This window comes from Phaseolus vulgaris, chromosome 4 (genome assembly GCF_051622355.1).
Source record: "Phaseolus vulgaris cultivar YP4 chromosome 4, ASM5162235v1, whole genome shotgun sequence".
NCBI classification, from domain to species: domain Eukaryota; kingdom Viridiplantae; phylum Streptophyta; class Magnoliopsida; order Fabales; family Fabaceae; genus Phaseolus; species Phaseolus vulgaris.
The window spans coordinates 5,625,337-5,641,383 of record NC_143501.1 but is presented as its reverse complement, the minus strand read 5'-3'; the positions used below and the strand labels follow the sequence as shown (position 1 = coordinate 5,641,383).

Below are 16,047 nucleotides of genomic sequence, written 5' to 3'. Positions count from 1 at the left end.
TTGAATGTGTAAATGAAAGTATATTTTAAAAACTTAATATATTCCATAATTTGCAATGTAAAAACTTCTTAGATTACTCAATCAGATAACAAAGATACACAAGCCATGATTGTCCAAAACAATTCATATCTCCGATAAAGGGTTCTGGAAGTGCTCTCTCACCAAAAAACACAAGGACTTTTTTTTCATTAGAGTAAAATGGTATTTTCACCCCCATACGGGGTGTAATCTGAAAACATGGGGTGCGAGAAGAATTTGTATAAAATTAAAATAGATTTAAGCCCAATAGAATCGGGTCGGTCATGACCCGAAAGAGGGAAAACCTTAATTTGAGATCGATTTATAAGAACTGTGAAGAAAGCATAATGCCCCTTTCACCCTACCAGAGAGAGATTGAGTTCTGAGAAAACTGCTTCTTTTTCTCTGTTTCTCGTCAATGGCAACAGCGAAGACCGTTAAGGATGTTTCGCCACACGATTTCGTGAAGGCTTACGCTTCCCACCTCAAGCGTTCTGGCAAGGTTCACTTTTCCCCCCTCTCTCATCGTTTTCCCTTTCTGGGTCTTTCCAATTTCTTCTTTTTCTTCGCTTTCCAGTTCTCTTACTCGTTTTTTGTAGTTTCTTGTTTCTTTTATGTTGTATTTTTATTGTGTTTGGTTCGAATTAATAGTGACGATAGTAATATTGTTTTGCTTGCATTATGTTAATGATTTGGTAAGGGTTTAAACTAAATGTTCTGCTCTGTACTGGTGAACTATTATTCTTGATTTGTGTAAGTAGGTGCTTAACTATACCTTTGGATATAATATTATTGACAAGGATTTAAGTTAGGGTAGAGACAATTTTTTTGTCACAATACTTGATTCTGCGGACAAACGTGGCCTTAATTGTGGCAGTAGAGATCTCAAAAATTTGATTTTATAGGTGCAAGAGTGGTCGTATGACCATATTTTACACCTTGAATATTAATTAAGTGTATGTTGCTTGATGGGTAGGAAAATTGAGAGTTTTATATAACCTTGAGTGTATGTTGTTTTGTGGGTGGAAAAGTGGGTAGACTTATTTTATATCTGGATGTCATGTAGTAGTGAGAAGTTTGGTGTATAATGGTGTATGGAAGATATTTGTTTGCTTTGTTTTTTCATTCCATGGTCTAGAATTATGGTTACAATTTGTTTCAGTAACATCTTATTTTGATGAAGTTAAATCGTGTTTCTGTAGTGCATCTTGCAAATGTCTATCAATGTTGTATGTGATGATTTTGTGTTTACTTAAGTAGTAACTAAGTGGTTGGCAATTGAACCTTGAAGGTTTTTTTGTGTAGTTTCTAACAGTTTAGTTCAATCAACAGATGGAGCTTCCTGAGTGGACTGATATTGTAAAAACAGCCAAATTTAAGGAATTGGCTCCATATGATCCTGACTGGTATTATGTTAGAGCTGGTGAGTTTACAGTAACACAAGTTATATAATATTCACTTTTGTCATTCTATTGTGCTGAATGAATGGAATTAACCTTGGTTGCAGCCTCAATGGCAAGAAAAATCTATTTGAGAGGTGGTCTTGGTGTTGGTGCTTTCCAGAGGATCTATGGTGGAAGCAAGAGGAATGGAAGCCGGCCCCCACATTTCTGCAAGAGCAGTGGTTCTATTGCCAGACACATTCTGCAACAGTTGGAGCAGATGAACATTGTTGAGTTTGATACTAAAGGGTAATTCATGTCTTAATTATTAAATAAATGCAAAAAGTTCTATTGGAACAAATACCCAGTTTTTTATCCCAAAGATGTTGTCATTCAATGGTTGTGATTTGGCAGAATGGCATGGTCGTTGGTTCTTTCAGCATTTGTTTGTCTTCTGTAGCTTAATTCTGTTCTATGGTATTCAAAGTTTTAGTGCCTTATATTTTCATTGCAGAGGGAGGAAAATCACTTCCAGTGGTCGAAGGGATCTTGACCAAGTTGCTGGGCGAATTGTGATTGCTGCTTGAACATGTTATTGAGAACCGATAATGCATACGGAGTATTTTGCTTATTAGTAGAGTTGGCAGGAAAATTTAAGTATTGTTTGTTTTGTTAAATGTTGAAACTTTTTTGTAGTTTGGAGTTGGAGTTTTGGTCTTTAAGATTTTGATTCAAGTTCTCAATGTGTTATTTTCTCCAATCTCATATATGTTCTTATTTTATCTATATATAATTATTATTATTTCTCAATCGTAATTTTATTTATATATTTTTAGAGAATTATTATTATTTCTTTTTTGGAGATTTATTTAAATCTTTTTTCAAATCACTCGTATCTTTAAGTAGATTACATTACAAATTGTCTATTATTAATTTTAACCACCATTATCACTTTTTATTTATTTAAAAAAAATTGTCACCCGTCACATTTAATTTATCCAATTTAATAAGAGAATTTTTATCAGCAGTAAAATATGTATTTGGTTTCATATACGTCAAAATTCGGATTTCATTCTTATAAGTAATTATTTTATTATCTATATTTACTGGAAATTGAGTTATTTAGGGATTTAAATGGTTTAATTATTATTAAAATATACACAAACTTCATATTGACGACGAGTATGTATGTGTTGATTGATGTAATTTAGAACAACAATGAAAAAGTAATCTTTAGTAAAATAAATATAAAAAATGTACCAAAACACTATAAAAAACAAAGTAGGAGGACATGTAATTCTTAATTAATATTATCATAATAAACTACAATTAATATGCATTTTTATAATGGTAAAATCAGGAATGTTCCATTTCCAATTTCATGTTCTCCACAATTTGACTCAACAGCAAGAAAAAAGTATTTTGCAGTACAAATTAATTTGCATTTCAACGAAAACTGTGATTGTCCATGGAGTAACATTAATATACTTGGCAAAAAAGAATTTGCAACCATATATGTATTGAGTTGCCCATGTACAAAAAATGAATATTGTGGAGAGAATTATGGAAAAATGAAAGAGCATTCATTCACTTCATCATATCAGCAAGTGGGCATTGGCTGCTTAGTTGAGATAGGAGGAGTACGGGTTCATGTCATTCCATGAAAACATGCACTTTATCTTCTTATGTTGAAGTTGGGGTAGCTGAAGCTTGGGTTCTCTTGGTATTGTTGGATGCTTCATTGACCTTTCATACACACAACAAAGAATACCAATCAGAAGAAAGGAACAAATTAGACATAGTTTGCAAAAACATGTTCTCTAAGATTTGCAGCCATTTACCTCCTTGGGACAAAAGGTCTATCAAAGTAAGGCATTGGTTGAGCCTTTGGAATGAGTTCTTTCCTCAACCTTTTGATCTCTTCCTCTTCTGCCAACTATAGAAAAGTGAAGTACAACACATCAGCATTTTTTATAAAAGGAAACATGGTAACTCGCTGCATTTCTCACTGATAGAAAGACAGTAGTTAGATAGTGTACCTTCTGTTGTCTTTCCCTTTCCAACTTTAGTTGTTCTATAAAGTTCATTTTCTCTGCAACCTATACATTAAAATCCCATCAAATGATACATATTGGTTGTGTTTTCTACAATCATGTATGAAGCTTTGGATAACAAAATAGAAAGAGAGGAAGTAAGGGATGAAAGAGGCACCACCTGTTGGTCAAATTCAGCACGATCAATTGCCCGAATATCAGTATGAAGTTTTGGGTCAATAGGCTTTGTGCTTTCTTTAACTGCAGGTTTTACCAGGCACTGTAACAAGTGGCACCAAAAAGTGATATCAAACTAAGTAATCCATAATAATTAGAAACTAAGCATGACAAGAACTGTAACAAGTGACACCAAATAAATTAAGCTAAGCAAATAGTACACAAGTAATCTTGAGAAAAAAATTGTCTTATCACCTGAGGTTCATCTGTTGTCCATGGAAGACCTTGTGCAATTGGTACCCTCATCTTTTCTTCTTCAGCCGTCATCTCTTGTACTTTTTTCATAAATTCTTCCTCTTTCAACTTTCCCCTTTGCTACAGTCATAGCATTACACAAATGTTACTCTCTAAACTCCAAAGTCATAGAAAAATTAAAAGCAAAAGACCACATAAAAACTCAACCAATCATCATCGTAAATTACCTCTGTCCTTAACCTAAAGGGTTTTTGCCTAGTGACTCTTAGCTTCTCTTTCCTCTTCCACCTCTTCCCTCCAAAAGTTCCAGACGACTCTGAGCTCTGCAGAAAACCAACAGTTAAAATTCAAATCCCATTGTTGAATTCATTAACCATTCTTCACTAGCACTTAATCATATATTAAGAAAAAGCAACTAAAGTCTTACATTTCTCCTGCTCCTTCTACCCCCAGAAGTCCTACTAGACACACTGCAGCACCAAAAAGACAAAAAACGATACACAAATTAACAAAAACCAACATAATAACAAATGACAACATTAATCTAAGAACAATACTTAGATACCGTTCCAGAGGAAATTATATTGTAACTATTACCAAAGTCAATAAAACAAATTGCTTTTGTAGAACAATACCAAAAACACTTAAAAAACTGCTTCTAAATTTTGCCCTTGATCTAATGAAATAGAGCTTTAAGTCAAACCTTGCACGGCTACTGTCCCAAGACGAAGAAACTGATATCCCCTGATCCAAACCAAGGTTCTCAGACGTCAAAACCAAGTCAGAATTATGACAAAATGAAGAAAACCCGGAACCAGAAGTAGCTTCAAATTGCAACCCTGGCAATGCCCATTTCATCACCTTGTTCTTATCCCCTTTCTCCCCAAGATCCTGATCCTGATCCTGATCCTCCGTGTGATCTTTTTCCTTTGAAGTTTTTGGTATAGTAAGCAGCTTCTCAAAGGCCTTAACCAAATGCATAACCTTCCCAAACCCATTTTCAGGGACACTGTTCCTAGCCTCTTCCAACAACCTGTCCCTCTCCCTCCTTCGTTTCACAGTGGAACCTCCCTCTTCTTTTTCTTCATCTCCCACAGTCTCACTTTTTGTTCCCTCGGTTTCCAAATCATAGCCCTCCTCATCTCTTGCCTCTTCTACTTCTTCTTCTTCTTCCTCACCATAGCCCTTCCTCTCTTTGAGGAAAAACTCCTCCTGGGAAGCCCTCAGGGTCTGGTACGCCACGCAAACACACTTGGAGCCACCGTTTTCCTTGCACTTGCATGAAACGGCATCGTTTCGAGAACCCTTTCGATTGTTCTTCTTGGCCACCACGAACTTCCTCTGCCTGATCCTGTTCTGCGGCGATTGCACAACTGGGTTGGTGTTGTCTGGCTTGGAAGGTCTCAAAGGAGGGGACTTTGAAGAAAGGCCTCGATGAGGCACATTAGGGTTCAAATTCTCTGTGTTTTCTGAGTTTTTTTTCTTTGAGGGAGTGGTGGTGATTGCTTGATTACTGTTCTTGCTTGCTAGTTCCATTTGCAATGAAAATGGATTCTGAGAATCAGAAAGAAAGAATAGAGAGAGTGAAGAAAATGAATTTGATTGAATTGGATTGGAAATGGTGAAGAGAAAATGAATGAAATTTTTTATGTGCAGAGAGAGAGAGAGAGGAAGAGAAAGAGAAAGACGCTCTTTGTTATAACGGCTAGTTTTGGTGTGAGTGAGGTTTTTTGTACATCAGAAATTCTGTTTCCACTTAGGGTTTGGACCGTTATATTGTCTTTGGGTTTATGCAGAAACTTTTTATATTTTTTTTTCTAAAATATTAAATTTTAATTAAAGTAATTTCGTGATTTTTTATTTAATATTTAATATTTTTTTTATTCTCTACAAATTAGAATGATTTTTGTTTACTCAATAAAAAAATTGGTATTCTAGCATAAATCACAATGCAAGTTTTGGCCATGGTACTGTATCATTATGTTTCAGTTATTTGTTAATAATATTGATTGTTGATTAATTATGAGTGAATTTAACGGGTTAATCATATTATAAGGTTTTATAACGTATCAAATAATTTAATTATTTGTTAAATTGAAAAGTTATTTTGAAAATTATGCAAAAGTAAAACATTTAACAAATTATCAAATCCAATTGTAAAATATTGATTGATACTACATTTAAAATGAGTTAAATTAATTACCATCGTTTTTTAAGTTTGGACCATTTACCTTTCAAATTCTCAAATGAATTAGCATTGAGGTTGTATTTGAAAAAAAAAATTAAAGTTTTTAACATGAATTATACATTTTTATTCTGTAAATCTCTTAAATAATGTAAAGTCCTTAAATTGCCAACATTACTTTTATGTTAATACTATTAATTTACCATAGATACAAACTCAATAAATAAGTTTATATTAGGGATAAAAATTGGGTTATAAATTATAATATACTTTTATTTTTATTTTATATGTTATATGTTATAATTTTAGAACACATTAATTTGTATTTGTTTTCTAGTATCATAATATACTGCCATTGCTAATTATCATTTTTATTAGTGAATTTATAACAAATTCGTTACCAAAATAATGAAGACAAAGTAAATTCCTTTCATTTCACTATAGGCAAAAAGAATTTGCAACTATATACTGAGTTGTGGAGAGAATTGAAGAAAAATAAACATTTATTTATTATAACCATCTTTGGAATTTCTTGTTCTCTAGAATTGAATTAATAACAAATTCACAACAAAAAAGAAGTGACATTTCATTGCACAATACAAAGAAAGATCATGGCTATGCAAAAAAGAATTTGCAACTATATATTGAGTTGCCAATGTACAAAATTGAATATTGTGGAGAGAATTATGGAAAATGAAAGCATTTCTTCACTTCATATCAGAGAATGGCCATTGGAAGAAGCTTAGTTGAGATAGGAGGAGCAGGAGTTCATGTCATTCCATGACAACAAACACTTTATCTTCTTATGTTGATGTTGGGGTATGTGAATTTTGGGTTCTCTGGGTATTGTTGGATGCTTCATTGACCTTGCATCATGCATAAAGAATCATAATGAGAAAAAATGAGTAGGTCACAGAGTTTGCAAAAAACATGTTCTAACTATTATTATACCTCCTTGGAACAAAAGGTCTATCAAAATAAGGCATTGGTTGAGCCTTTGGAACGAGTTCCTTCCTCAATCTCTTTATTTCTTCTACTTCTACCAACTATACAAGGGAGTGAAGTTCAAAGACATCAGTGTTTTAGATAATGAAAGGAAACATGGTAACTGTGCATGTCTTTTGTCATGGAAACATGTTTTAGAAAGATGGTAGATGTTGTTTACCTTCTGTTGTCTTCCCCTTTCCAACTTCAGTTGTTCTATGAAGTTCAATTTTTCTGCTATCTACACAATTAAACAAATGACTCATATTTGGCTGTGTTTTCAACAATCATTCATTTTTCCTCAAATGAAAGATATGAGTGGCTGTTGAACTTGGCAGTTAAAATCATGCATTGTAGCATGTGCACCCACAGAAAATTACACTTTATAATGTACAAACCTAAAGAAAATACTAGGTAATAAAAAGAAAGTGAAAGGAAAAAACATGAATGAAAGAGGCACCTGTTGGTCAAATTCAGCACGATCAATTGCCCGAATATCACTATGGAGCTTTAGGTCAATAGGCCTTGTTATCTCTTTAACTGTAGGTTTTAACAAGCACTGCAACAACAAGTGGCACCAACAAAGTGACAATAAGCTAAGAAATCCATTAATATGAGCACTGTAATAAGTGGCACCAAAAGTATGATATTAAGCTAAGTAATTCATTACAACTAGCAAGTAAACATAACTAGCACTGTTACAAGTGACACCAAAATAGTGACACGTTAAGCCAATTAATTCACTACAAACTAGCAAGTAAACATGACTAGCACTGTAACCAAGTGACACCAAAAGAATGCCATTAAGCTATATAATTCACTACCAACTAACAAGTAAACATGACAAGCTCTGTAAACAAGTGGCACCATAAGAGTGATATTAAGTTCATTAATTCATTACAATTAGCCAGTACACATGACTAGTACTGTAACAAGCAACATCAAAAGAGTGATATTAAGATAAGAAAACTTGAAGCCAAATTTATCACAACCCAAATGCAGGACTTGCATGAAAAGATGACCTCACCTCAGGTTCATCTGTTGTCCACGGAAGACCTTGTGCAATTGGTATCCTCATCTTTTCTTCTTCAGCCATCATGTCTTGTTCTTTCTTCATCAATTCTTCCTCTTTCAACTTTCCCCTTTGCTACAGTGTCATTGCATCACAAATGTTACTCTCCAAAGTTAAAAACAAAAACTGCATATAAAATCAAATCAATCATCACAAAATTACCTCTGTCCTAAGGTTAAATGGTTTTTGCATAGTGACTCTTTGCTTCTCCTTCCTCTTCCACCTGCTCCCTCCAAAAGTCCCAGATGACTCCAAGCTCTGAAGAAACACAATCATTAAAATTCAAAATTGAATTAGTTAGGCATCAACTATTCTATCACTTAATAATATAATGAAAACACCATCTGAAGTCTTACATTTCTCCTGCTTCTTCTACCCCCAGAAGTCCTAGTAGATACACTGCAGCACCACCAAAGACACAATACATAAAAAAAAAAGAACAACAACACAATAGCAAATGACACACAAATGAAGAAAAGTGAGTCGAGACCTTAATCTTAGGTGCAGTTCTACAATTAGATTTGAAGTTTTACTTAAAAATCTATGTTGACCTTTAAACCAAACTTTTATAATGAGAATTACCAAAGTGAAACTCTAATTTTGATTGGAGAAGTTTTCTCCCTGAGCTAACCACAACACTGTGCACCAAAAGGCAACTCAGAAACTACATCTAAGTTTTATCCTTAATCTAATCAAGTAGAATCAAAAGTCAAACCTTCTACTGCTACCATCCCAAGAGGAAGAAACTGAAATCCCTTGATCCAAGCCAAGCTTCTCGGATGTCAAAACCAAATCAGAAGTACAATAAAACGAAGAAGAATCAGAAACAGAACCATCAGCAGCTGCAACTGCCTTACGATGTTCTTCAAATTGCAACCCAGACAAAGCCCATTTCATGGCCTTGCTTTTATTATCTTTCTCTCCATGATTATCATCCTCCTTGTCGTCTTTTTCCTCTGAACTTTTGGGTGTAGTGAGAAGCTTCTCGAAGGCCTTGACCAAATGCATAACCTTTCCCAACCCATCTTCAGGAACACTCTTCCGCCCCTCTTCCAATAACCTACCCCTCTCCCTCCTTCGTTTCACATTGAGACCGCCTTCTTCTTTTTCTTCATCCTCCACTGTTTCACTTTTCGTTCCCTCAATTTCAACAGCACTCACACTCTCACACTCAGCTTTTGCCTCTTCTTCATCATCATCATCGCAACCCTTATTATTCTCTTTGAGAAAAAACTCTTCTTGAGAAGCCCTGAGAGTCTGGTACGCCACGCAAACGCACTTGGCGCCACCGTTGTGTTTGCACTTACACGAAACATTGTTGTTTGGAAGACCCTTTTGATTCTTCTTCTTGGCCACCACGAACTTCCTCTGCCGGATCCTGTTCTGCGGGGATTGCACAACTGGGTTGGTGGTGTTTGACTTGGAGGATCTCAAAGCAGGGGACTTTGAAGAAGGGCTTTGAAGATGACGGTGAGAAACGTTAGGGTTCGCATTCTCTGCGTTTCTTGAGGGTTTCTTTGAGGGTGTGGTGGCCATTTGGAATGAGAATTGGGTGTGAGAATGAGAGAGTAATGAAGAGAAAATGGTGAAAAAAATGAAACAGAGTGAGAAAATTGTGAGTGCAGAGATGAATAGAGAAAGAGAGGGTTTTCATTGTAACGGCTATTTTTCGTGTATGATTTCCGTTTAGGGTTCTGACCGTTGCATTTGTCATCACTCTCAATTGCTCATACGCTGTCTTATTTTTATTATTTTCTTTTCATAAATCCAACATTATTTATTACTATCTTATATTCACTACTGAAAAAAATAATAATTCTTGTAAAAATTATTATTAGATTTATTAAAAAATATGTTTACAATTATAAAATAAATAAATAGATTTTGTACTATAAATAATTAATTAATTTTATATAAAATAAGATATATTGAGAAAAATAAATTCGATAATGACATGAGATTTTGGTCTTTTTTTCTTTTAATATTAGATTTTAGATTTTAAAAAATTTATAATTTTGTCAGATATTTATTTGTTATGTTTAATGTTAAGAAAGAGGAACTGAAATGGAATAAAGAAAGAAATAAGGAATATAATTAACATTGGTTTAAATAAATTTACCCGGAGCTCTACAAACGTTGATTAATTTTATTCACATTTAATAATTCCCATTTTTTAAGAGTATAAAAATCGAATAAATTTAAAATTAATTAAAACCCTTTTAGAGTAAAAAAAAGTTTTAAGGAATGTAAGATAAATTGAATCTAATATGGATTTAAATATATTTACCAGTTTTTTTAAAATTATTTAACGTTATTAACATTTTAATTAAATACGTGCAGGTATGATTAATTTGATTTTGTAGATTAGAAATTTTGAATAAGTTAAAATTATTTTTTTTCTGGGTAAAAAAATAATAAGGAATGCAATATGAATTAAGTAAATACAGGTTTAAAGAAATTTACCTGGACTTTCAGATAATTAATTAACATTTTAACTAAATATAAACATATTTTGTCTGATACATGAAGTGTTCAAATTCTGAATCAATTAAAATTAATTTAAAACTTTTCAGGGTGAAATTATGAGCTAACAAACGTGATAGAAAATAAAAAAGTTTATTTAATTGAGTCATTGAGCTTAAATAGTTATTTAGTTAAAAAAAAGTGCAATGAAGACAAAGAACAACAAATGGGTTTAATTTAGTTTATTCTTAAAAAATATTACTTGTTGTACCGGTAGGCACCGGACGAATGCACGTGACCGACCGACCTAGTGCACAATAAATGTAAGGGCATTTATGTGACAAGCTAAGGTGGTTAAGATACACCTCCGAAGAATAAGGAATATGCGTTTAAAGAAGATATGTTTCCCGGGTATTCTGGAGCACGACTGGCAAGACATATCCATAACCACCCTGAGCCCAAGGGATAGAAAGCCCATTAGGCAATCCTATAAATACTGTGCTCAAGCCAGAGAAAGGTACGTTTTCATTCACTTACGAAATCGCGCTTAGAATCTCATACTTACTTGAGCGTCGGAGTGCCTTCGCAGGTACCCTCCCCCGCCCGACCGAAGGAGACACCAAGAAGAAATGACCGACTGAAGGAGAAGAAGATCGACACGTCAGCAATCTCATTACGTCAACCGACCGTGCCTGGGCCCCATTTCTCCAAACAGGTACAATTGGCGCCCACCGTGGGGCCGAGGCAAGATTTCAATTTTTAAAGCTATAATGGTTGCAACAAGGAACAACAACGACGTTATGGCAGAACAGATGACTATGATTCAAACCCTCCAAACTCAAGTGGAGGAACTGCGGCAAAAGGGGATGGAAGACCGTCGTCAACACGAAGAGGATAGACGCCGCCAAGAGGAAGAAATCGCCTTATTGAGAGAGCAGAATGCGCGACTCCAGCGACAGGTCGATAATCCCGAACGAGAAGGCCAATCCCATATGGCCGACCGAACCGCCTCTCGCATACCTACACCGGCCGACACCAATCCTGCTCCCAGAGCTGGAACAGTCGAAAGAAAGTCAAGTAAAAGGGGTCATCCTTTTACAGACGAAATCATCACCACACCACTTCCTAACAAATGGAGAGGCCTCGCCATTAAACTCTATGACGGCTCGACCGACCCGGACGAGCATTTAAATGTTTACAAGACGCAAATGACTTTGTATACCACAGATAACAATGTGTGGTGTAAAGTATTCCCCACGTCGCTCCAGGGAGAACCTCTTACTTGGTTTACAGAGCTGTCTCCGAATTCCATTGACGACTTCGACGTCTTAGCCGCAAAATTCTCTACTTAGTATGCCACCAGCCGACCGCATCACATGTCCTCCATGTCTCTCCTAGCGGTACAACAAGAAAAAGGTGAATCTCTCAGAACCTTTTTAGATAGGTTCAACAAAGCATGTATGAACATCCGAGGGCTCAAGCAGGAAGTTGCATTGCACCATTTGGTCTCGGCCATCCAGCCGAGCCGTTTTACTGAAAGTCTCATCAAGAAGCCGCCTCAAGACATGGAAGACCTTCGAACTCGAGCAACCAAATTCATGCAAATCGAGGAACACATTGATTACCACCAACGGTTCAAAGCCGTCGGATCCGGAGTCCTCGAAGACCAAACCCCGAGCAAAGAAAGAGAAGTCGAGACCGAACGAACCGTCCGAACCACTCCAAGGTCAAACCAAGACTGTTCCACAAAGGCGACTTAGTATGGCGAATGCGAAGTAGCGCCCGGAAGGAAGGAGGCAAATTTTCTAGCAATTGGGAAGGACCATTCCGCATAGCAGACACAGCAGCCGGTGGAGCCTATTATTTAGAACATTTGTCTGGGAAGGACATATCGAGAACGTGGAATGCCACGCATCTCAAATTTTATTACAGTTGAACTTAATGAAAGTGTACTCTTTCCTCACTCAGTCGGTTTCTCCCTAAGGAGGGTTTACTACCGAGAAGGTTTTAACGAGGCACTATAAATCAAAATCCAAGTCCCCTATTCCTTTTATTACTCTCAATTTATGCCTCGTTCAGCATTCGCATTATTACTAACGTAATCAGAATTATTTATGCCTCGTTCGACATCAGAATTATCTTATTACTAACGTAATCAGAATTATTTATGCCTCGTTCGGCATCAGAATTATCTTATTACTTTAATGTAATCAGAATTATTTATGCCTCGTTCGGCATCAGAATTATCTTATTACTTTAATGTAATCGGAATTATTTATGCCTCGTTCGGCATCAGAATTATCTTATTACTTTAATGTAATCAGAATTATATATGCCTCGTTTGGCATCAGAATTATCTTATTACTTTAATGTAATCAGAATTATTTATGCCTCGTTCGGCATCAGAATTATCTTATTACTTTAATTTAATCAGAATTATTTATGCCTCGTTCGGCATCAGAATTATCTTATTACTTTAATGTAATCAGAATTAGTTATGCCTCGTTCGGTATCAGAATTATCTTATTACTTTAATGTAATCAGAATTATTTATGCCTCGTTCGGCATCAGAATTATCTTATTACTTTAATGTAATCAGAATTATTTAAGTCTCGTTCGGCATCAGAATTATCTTATTACTTTAATGTAATCAGAATTATTTATGCCTCGTTCGGCATCAGAATTATCTTATTACTTTAATGTAATCAGAATTATTTATGCCTCGTTCGGCATCAAAATTATCTTATTAATGTAATCAGAATTATCTATGCCTCGTTCGGCATCCGAATTATCTTATTACTTTAATGTAATCAGAATTATTTATGTCTCGTTCGGCATCAGAATTATCTTATTACTTTAATGTAATCAGAATTATTTATGCCTCGTTCGGCATCAGAATTATCGTATTACTATAATGTAATCAGAATTATTTATGCCTCGTTCGGCATCAGAATTATCTTATTACTTTAATGTAATCAGAATTATTTATGCCTCGTTCGGCATCAGAATTATCTTATTAATGTAATCAGAATTATCTATGCCTCGTTCGACTTCCGAATTATCTTATTACTTTAATGTAATCAGAATTATTTATGTCTCGTTCGGCATCAGAATTATCTTATTACTTTAATGTAATCAGAATTATTTATGCCTCGTTCGGCATCAGAATTATCTTATTACTTTAATGTAATCAGAATTATCTACGTCTCGTTCGGGACCCGAATTATCTTATTACTTTAACGTAATCAGAATTATTTATAGCTCGTCCGGCATCAGAATTATCTTATTACTTTAACGTAATCGGAATTATTTATGCCTCGTTCGGCATCAGAATTATCTTATTTAATGTCATCAGAATTATCTATGCCTCGTTCGGCACCCGAATTATCTTATTACTTTAACGTAATCAGAATTATTTATGCCTCATCCGGCATCAGAATTATCTTATTACTTTAACGTAATCGGAATTATCTACGCCTCGTTCGGCATCAAAATTATCTTATTACTTTAATGTAATCAGAATTATCTATGCCTCGTTCGGCACCCGAATTATCTTATACCAATTGGAATTATTTGTGTCTCGTTCGGCATCCGCATTACCTTATTCTTTCGAAAATCGAAAATTACCTATGCCTCGTTCGACACCCGAATTCGTAAATCATTACATATAAATCAAACCACGTTTAGAAATTATCGTTCGGCCTACGCACTACAAATATTAGCTGAAAGTATAAAATATTCAAAATGCAAGTGTGTATTGCCCACATGTCGGGTCCAGCAATTTTCTATGGCACATTGTTCATTAACTCTTCAAAAGAGGCGTCCGGCTGTGGGCCAGGTGTCTCCACCTCGGCCTCCTCATCTAAATTAGCATTGGGGTTGGCCGCTTTCCATCAACTACTATTTTTTCTATGTCGTACCGGTCGTCCGCCAGGGGTGCTCCATGCAGGCAGGCCGTTTTGCCGATGCCTAACCGAAAATATTCTTCGCTAATGCGAACCTCCCGTAATTCCGTTAAATTTAATGTCTGACACCTCGAAAGGCACAACAATCATTACGACTCTTCGGCTTTTATTCACCTCGAGCCTGGGGGGCAAGTGTACCGGTAGGCACCGGACGAATGCACGTGACCGACCGACCTAGTGCACAATAAATGTAAGGGCATTTATGTGACAAGCTAAGGTGGTTAAGATACACCTCCGAAGAATAAGGAATATGCGTTTAAAGAAGATATGTTTCCCGGGTATTCCGGAGCACGACTGGCAAGACATATCCATAACCACCCTGAGCCCAAGGGATAGAAAGCCCATTAGGCAATCCTATAAATACTGTGTTCAAGCCAGAGAAAGGTACGTTTTCATTCACTTACGAAACCGCGCTTAGAATCTCATACTTACTTGAGCGTCGGAGTGCCTTCGCAGGTACCCTCCCCGCCCGACCGAAGGAGACACCAAGAAGAAATGACCGACTGAAGGAGAAGAAGATCGACACGTCAGCAATCTCATTACGTCAATCGACCGTGCCTGGGCCCCATTTCTCCAAACAGGTACACTTGTTTTTATAATTCGTTAAGAAAAAATAAAAATAAATTATTACTTTTTTAGAAATAAGTTAGCCCAAAGAAAGAGGAAAAATAAGACTGATATAAAAAATCATACATCTTAACAACCTTAATTTTAAATAGATTCTCCATATTTAATTTAGATTGAAATTAACTTTTAACTAATCTAATTTTATGTCTAATTTGTTTTTATTTTGAAAATTGAAATAAAAAAATTATATGGATAAAAAAAAAAAATCACTCTCACTCATTTATGTTTGTATACGTTTCTCCAAAAAAAAAGTTAGGATAAACTAAGTGGTCCACCAACTAAAAAAGAGATTGGTTTAGTGGTCTATTTTTGTAATATATATATATATATATATATATATATATATTGAAATTTCGCTCTATTTTCTGAAACTTTATTCTGGGTCCGTATTGCGCTGAAAAAATTTACACAAGTACTTTCATATGTTGTTTGCACCCAGGTAAGGAGACACGTCCATAAACAAATCACAGAAAGAAGATACAGAGAAAAAAAGTCAGGACGTTTTGTTTTCGGAAAACCGGTTTTGTTCACTCTCCGTCCAGGACTTACCACGCCTTACTCCTTGGGTATTTTGGTCTGAAATTTTTACCAGACGTTCGTTACTGTGTCTGTCGAGTTTTGGCTGAGATTTGAGCTCCAGATTCGTCCCACAGTATTGGCAATAAATTTTTTATTCATCAATGCCAGGGCCGAAAGGAAGATTCGTTTGTGTGCGATACTGTTTGATTTTTTTCGTGGGCGAATACTCATCCGTTTGACCTAAAATTTGTCGCGTTTTGTCCCAAATTCAGTGGGGATTCTTACGTGGATTTTCAGGAAAAAACTATTTCGGGAGAATTTTTCATAAATTTTGTGCAAACCAAGGCTATCCTCTACCAAAACTTGT

The 16,047-nt window shown here is 35.4% G+C and overlaps 3 protein-coding genes across 3 annotated transcripts; 1 reads left to right on the top strand and 2 right to left on the bottom strand.

The window, feature by feature from the left end:
• Positions 1-298: 298 nt before the first annotated feature.
• LOC137836955 (Ribosomal protein S19e family protein) lies at positions 299-2,143 on the top strand. The gene is made up of 4 exons (XM_068645764.2): positions 299-520; positions 1,351-1,441; positions 1,526-1,709; positions 1,915-2,143. Exons 1-4 carry the CDS (start codon positions 437-439, stop codon positions 1,985-1,987), a joined length of 432 nt encoding a protein of 143 aa, XP_068501865.1. The 5' UTR covers positions 299-436; the 3' UTR covers positions 1,988-2,143.
• A 531-nt stretch (positions 2,144-2,674) lies between these two features.
• On the bottom strand, positions 2,675-5,612 carry LOC137836954 (microtubule-destabilizing protein 60). The gene is made up of 8 exons (XM_090301908.1): positions 4,569-5,612; positions 4,293-4,335; positions 4,093-4,188; positions 3,866-3,985; positions 3,615-3,713; positions 3,440-3,499; positions 3,242-3,336; positions 2,675-3,146 (listed from the first exon to the last, which is right to left on the bottom strand). Exons 1-8 carry the CDS (start codon positions 5,399-5,401, stop codon positions 3,023-3,025), a joined length of 1,470 nt encoding a protein of 489 aa, XP_090158034.1. The 5' UTR covers positions 5,402-5,612; the 3' UTR covers positions 2,675-3,022.
• Positions 5,613-6,535: 923 nt separating this feature from the next.
• LOC137836952 (microtubule-destabilizing protein 60) lies at positions 6,536-9,829 on the bottom strand. The gene is made up of 8 exons (XM_068645760.2): positions 8,822-9,829; positions 8,463-8,505; positions 8,269-8,364; positions 8,062-8,181; positions 7,495-7,593; positions 7,216-7,275; positions 7,002-7,096; positions 6,536-6,916 (listed from the first exon to the last, which is right to left on the bottom strand). Exons 1-8 carry the CDS (start codon positions 9,640-9,642, stop codon positions 6,793-6,795), a joined length of 1,458 nt encoding a protein of 485 aa, XP_068501861.2. The 5' UTR covers positions 9,643-9,829; the 3' UTR covers positions 6,536-6,792.
• Between the last annotated feature and the right edge of the window lie 6,218 nt (positions 9,830-16,047).

What these genes read in the sequence shown, in the direction of transcription:
- LOC137836955 (XM_068645764.2), top strand. Translation starts at nt 437, where the DNA reads ATGGCAACAGCGAAGACCGTTAAGGATGTTTCGCCACACGATTTCGTG. An exon ending in ACCTCAAGCGTTCTGGCAAG is followed by an intron (nt 521 to 1,350) that starts GTTCACTTTTCC and finishes TTCAATCAACAG; the next exon opens with ATGGAGCTTCCTGAGTGGAC. An exon ending in CTGGTATTATGTTAGAGCTG is followed by an intron (nt 1,442 to 1,525) that starts GTGAGTTTACAG and finishes CCTTGGTTGCAG; the next exon opens with CCTCAATGGCAAGAAAAATC.
- LOC137836954 (XM_090301908.1), bottom strand. Translation starts at nt 5,401, where the DNA reads ATGGAACTAGCAAGCAAGAACAGTAATCAAGCAATCACCACCACTCCC. An exon ending in GGACAACAGATGAACCTCAG is followed by an intron (nt 3,714 to 3,865) that starts GTGATAAGACAA and finishes CACTTGTTACAG; the next exon opens with TGCCTGGTAAAACCTGCAGT. An exon ending in GTGCTGAATTTGACCAACAG is followed by an intron (nt 3,500 to 3,614) that starts GTGGTGCCTCTT and finishes TTTAATGTATAG; the next exon opens with GTTGCAGAGAAAATGAACTT.
- LOC137836952 (XM_068645760.2), bottom strand. Translation starts at nt 9,642, where the DNA reads ATGGCCACCACACCCTCAAAGAAACCCTCAAGAAACGCAGAGAATGCG. An exon ending in GTAGAAGAAGCAGGAGAAAT is followed by an intron (nt 8,365 to 8,462) that starts GTAAGACTTCAG and finishes GTGTTTCTTCAG; the next exon opens with AGCTTGGAGTCATCTGGGAC. An exon ending in AGACCTTTTGTTCCAAGGAG is followed by an intron (nt 6,917 to 7,001) that starts GTATAATAATAG and finishes GCATGATGCAAG; the next exon opens with GTCAATGAAGCATCCAACAA.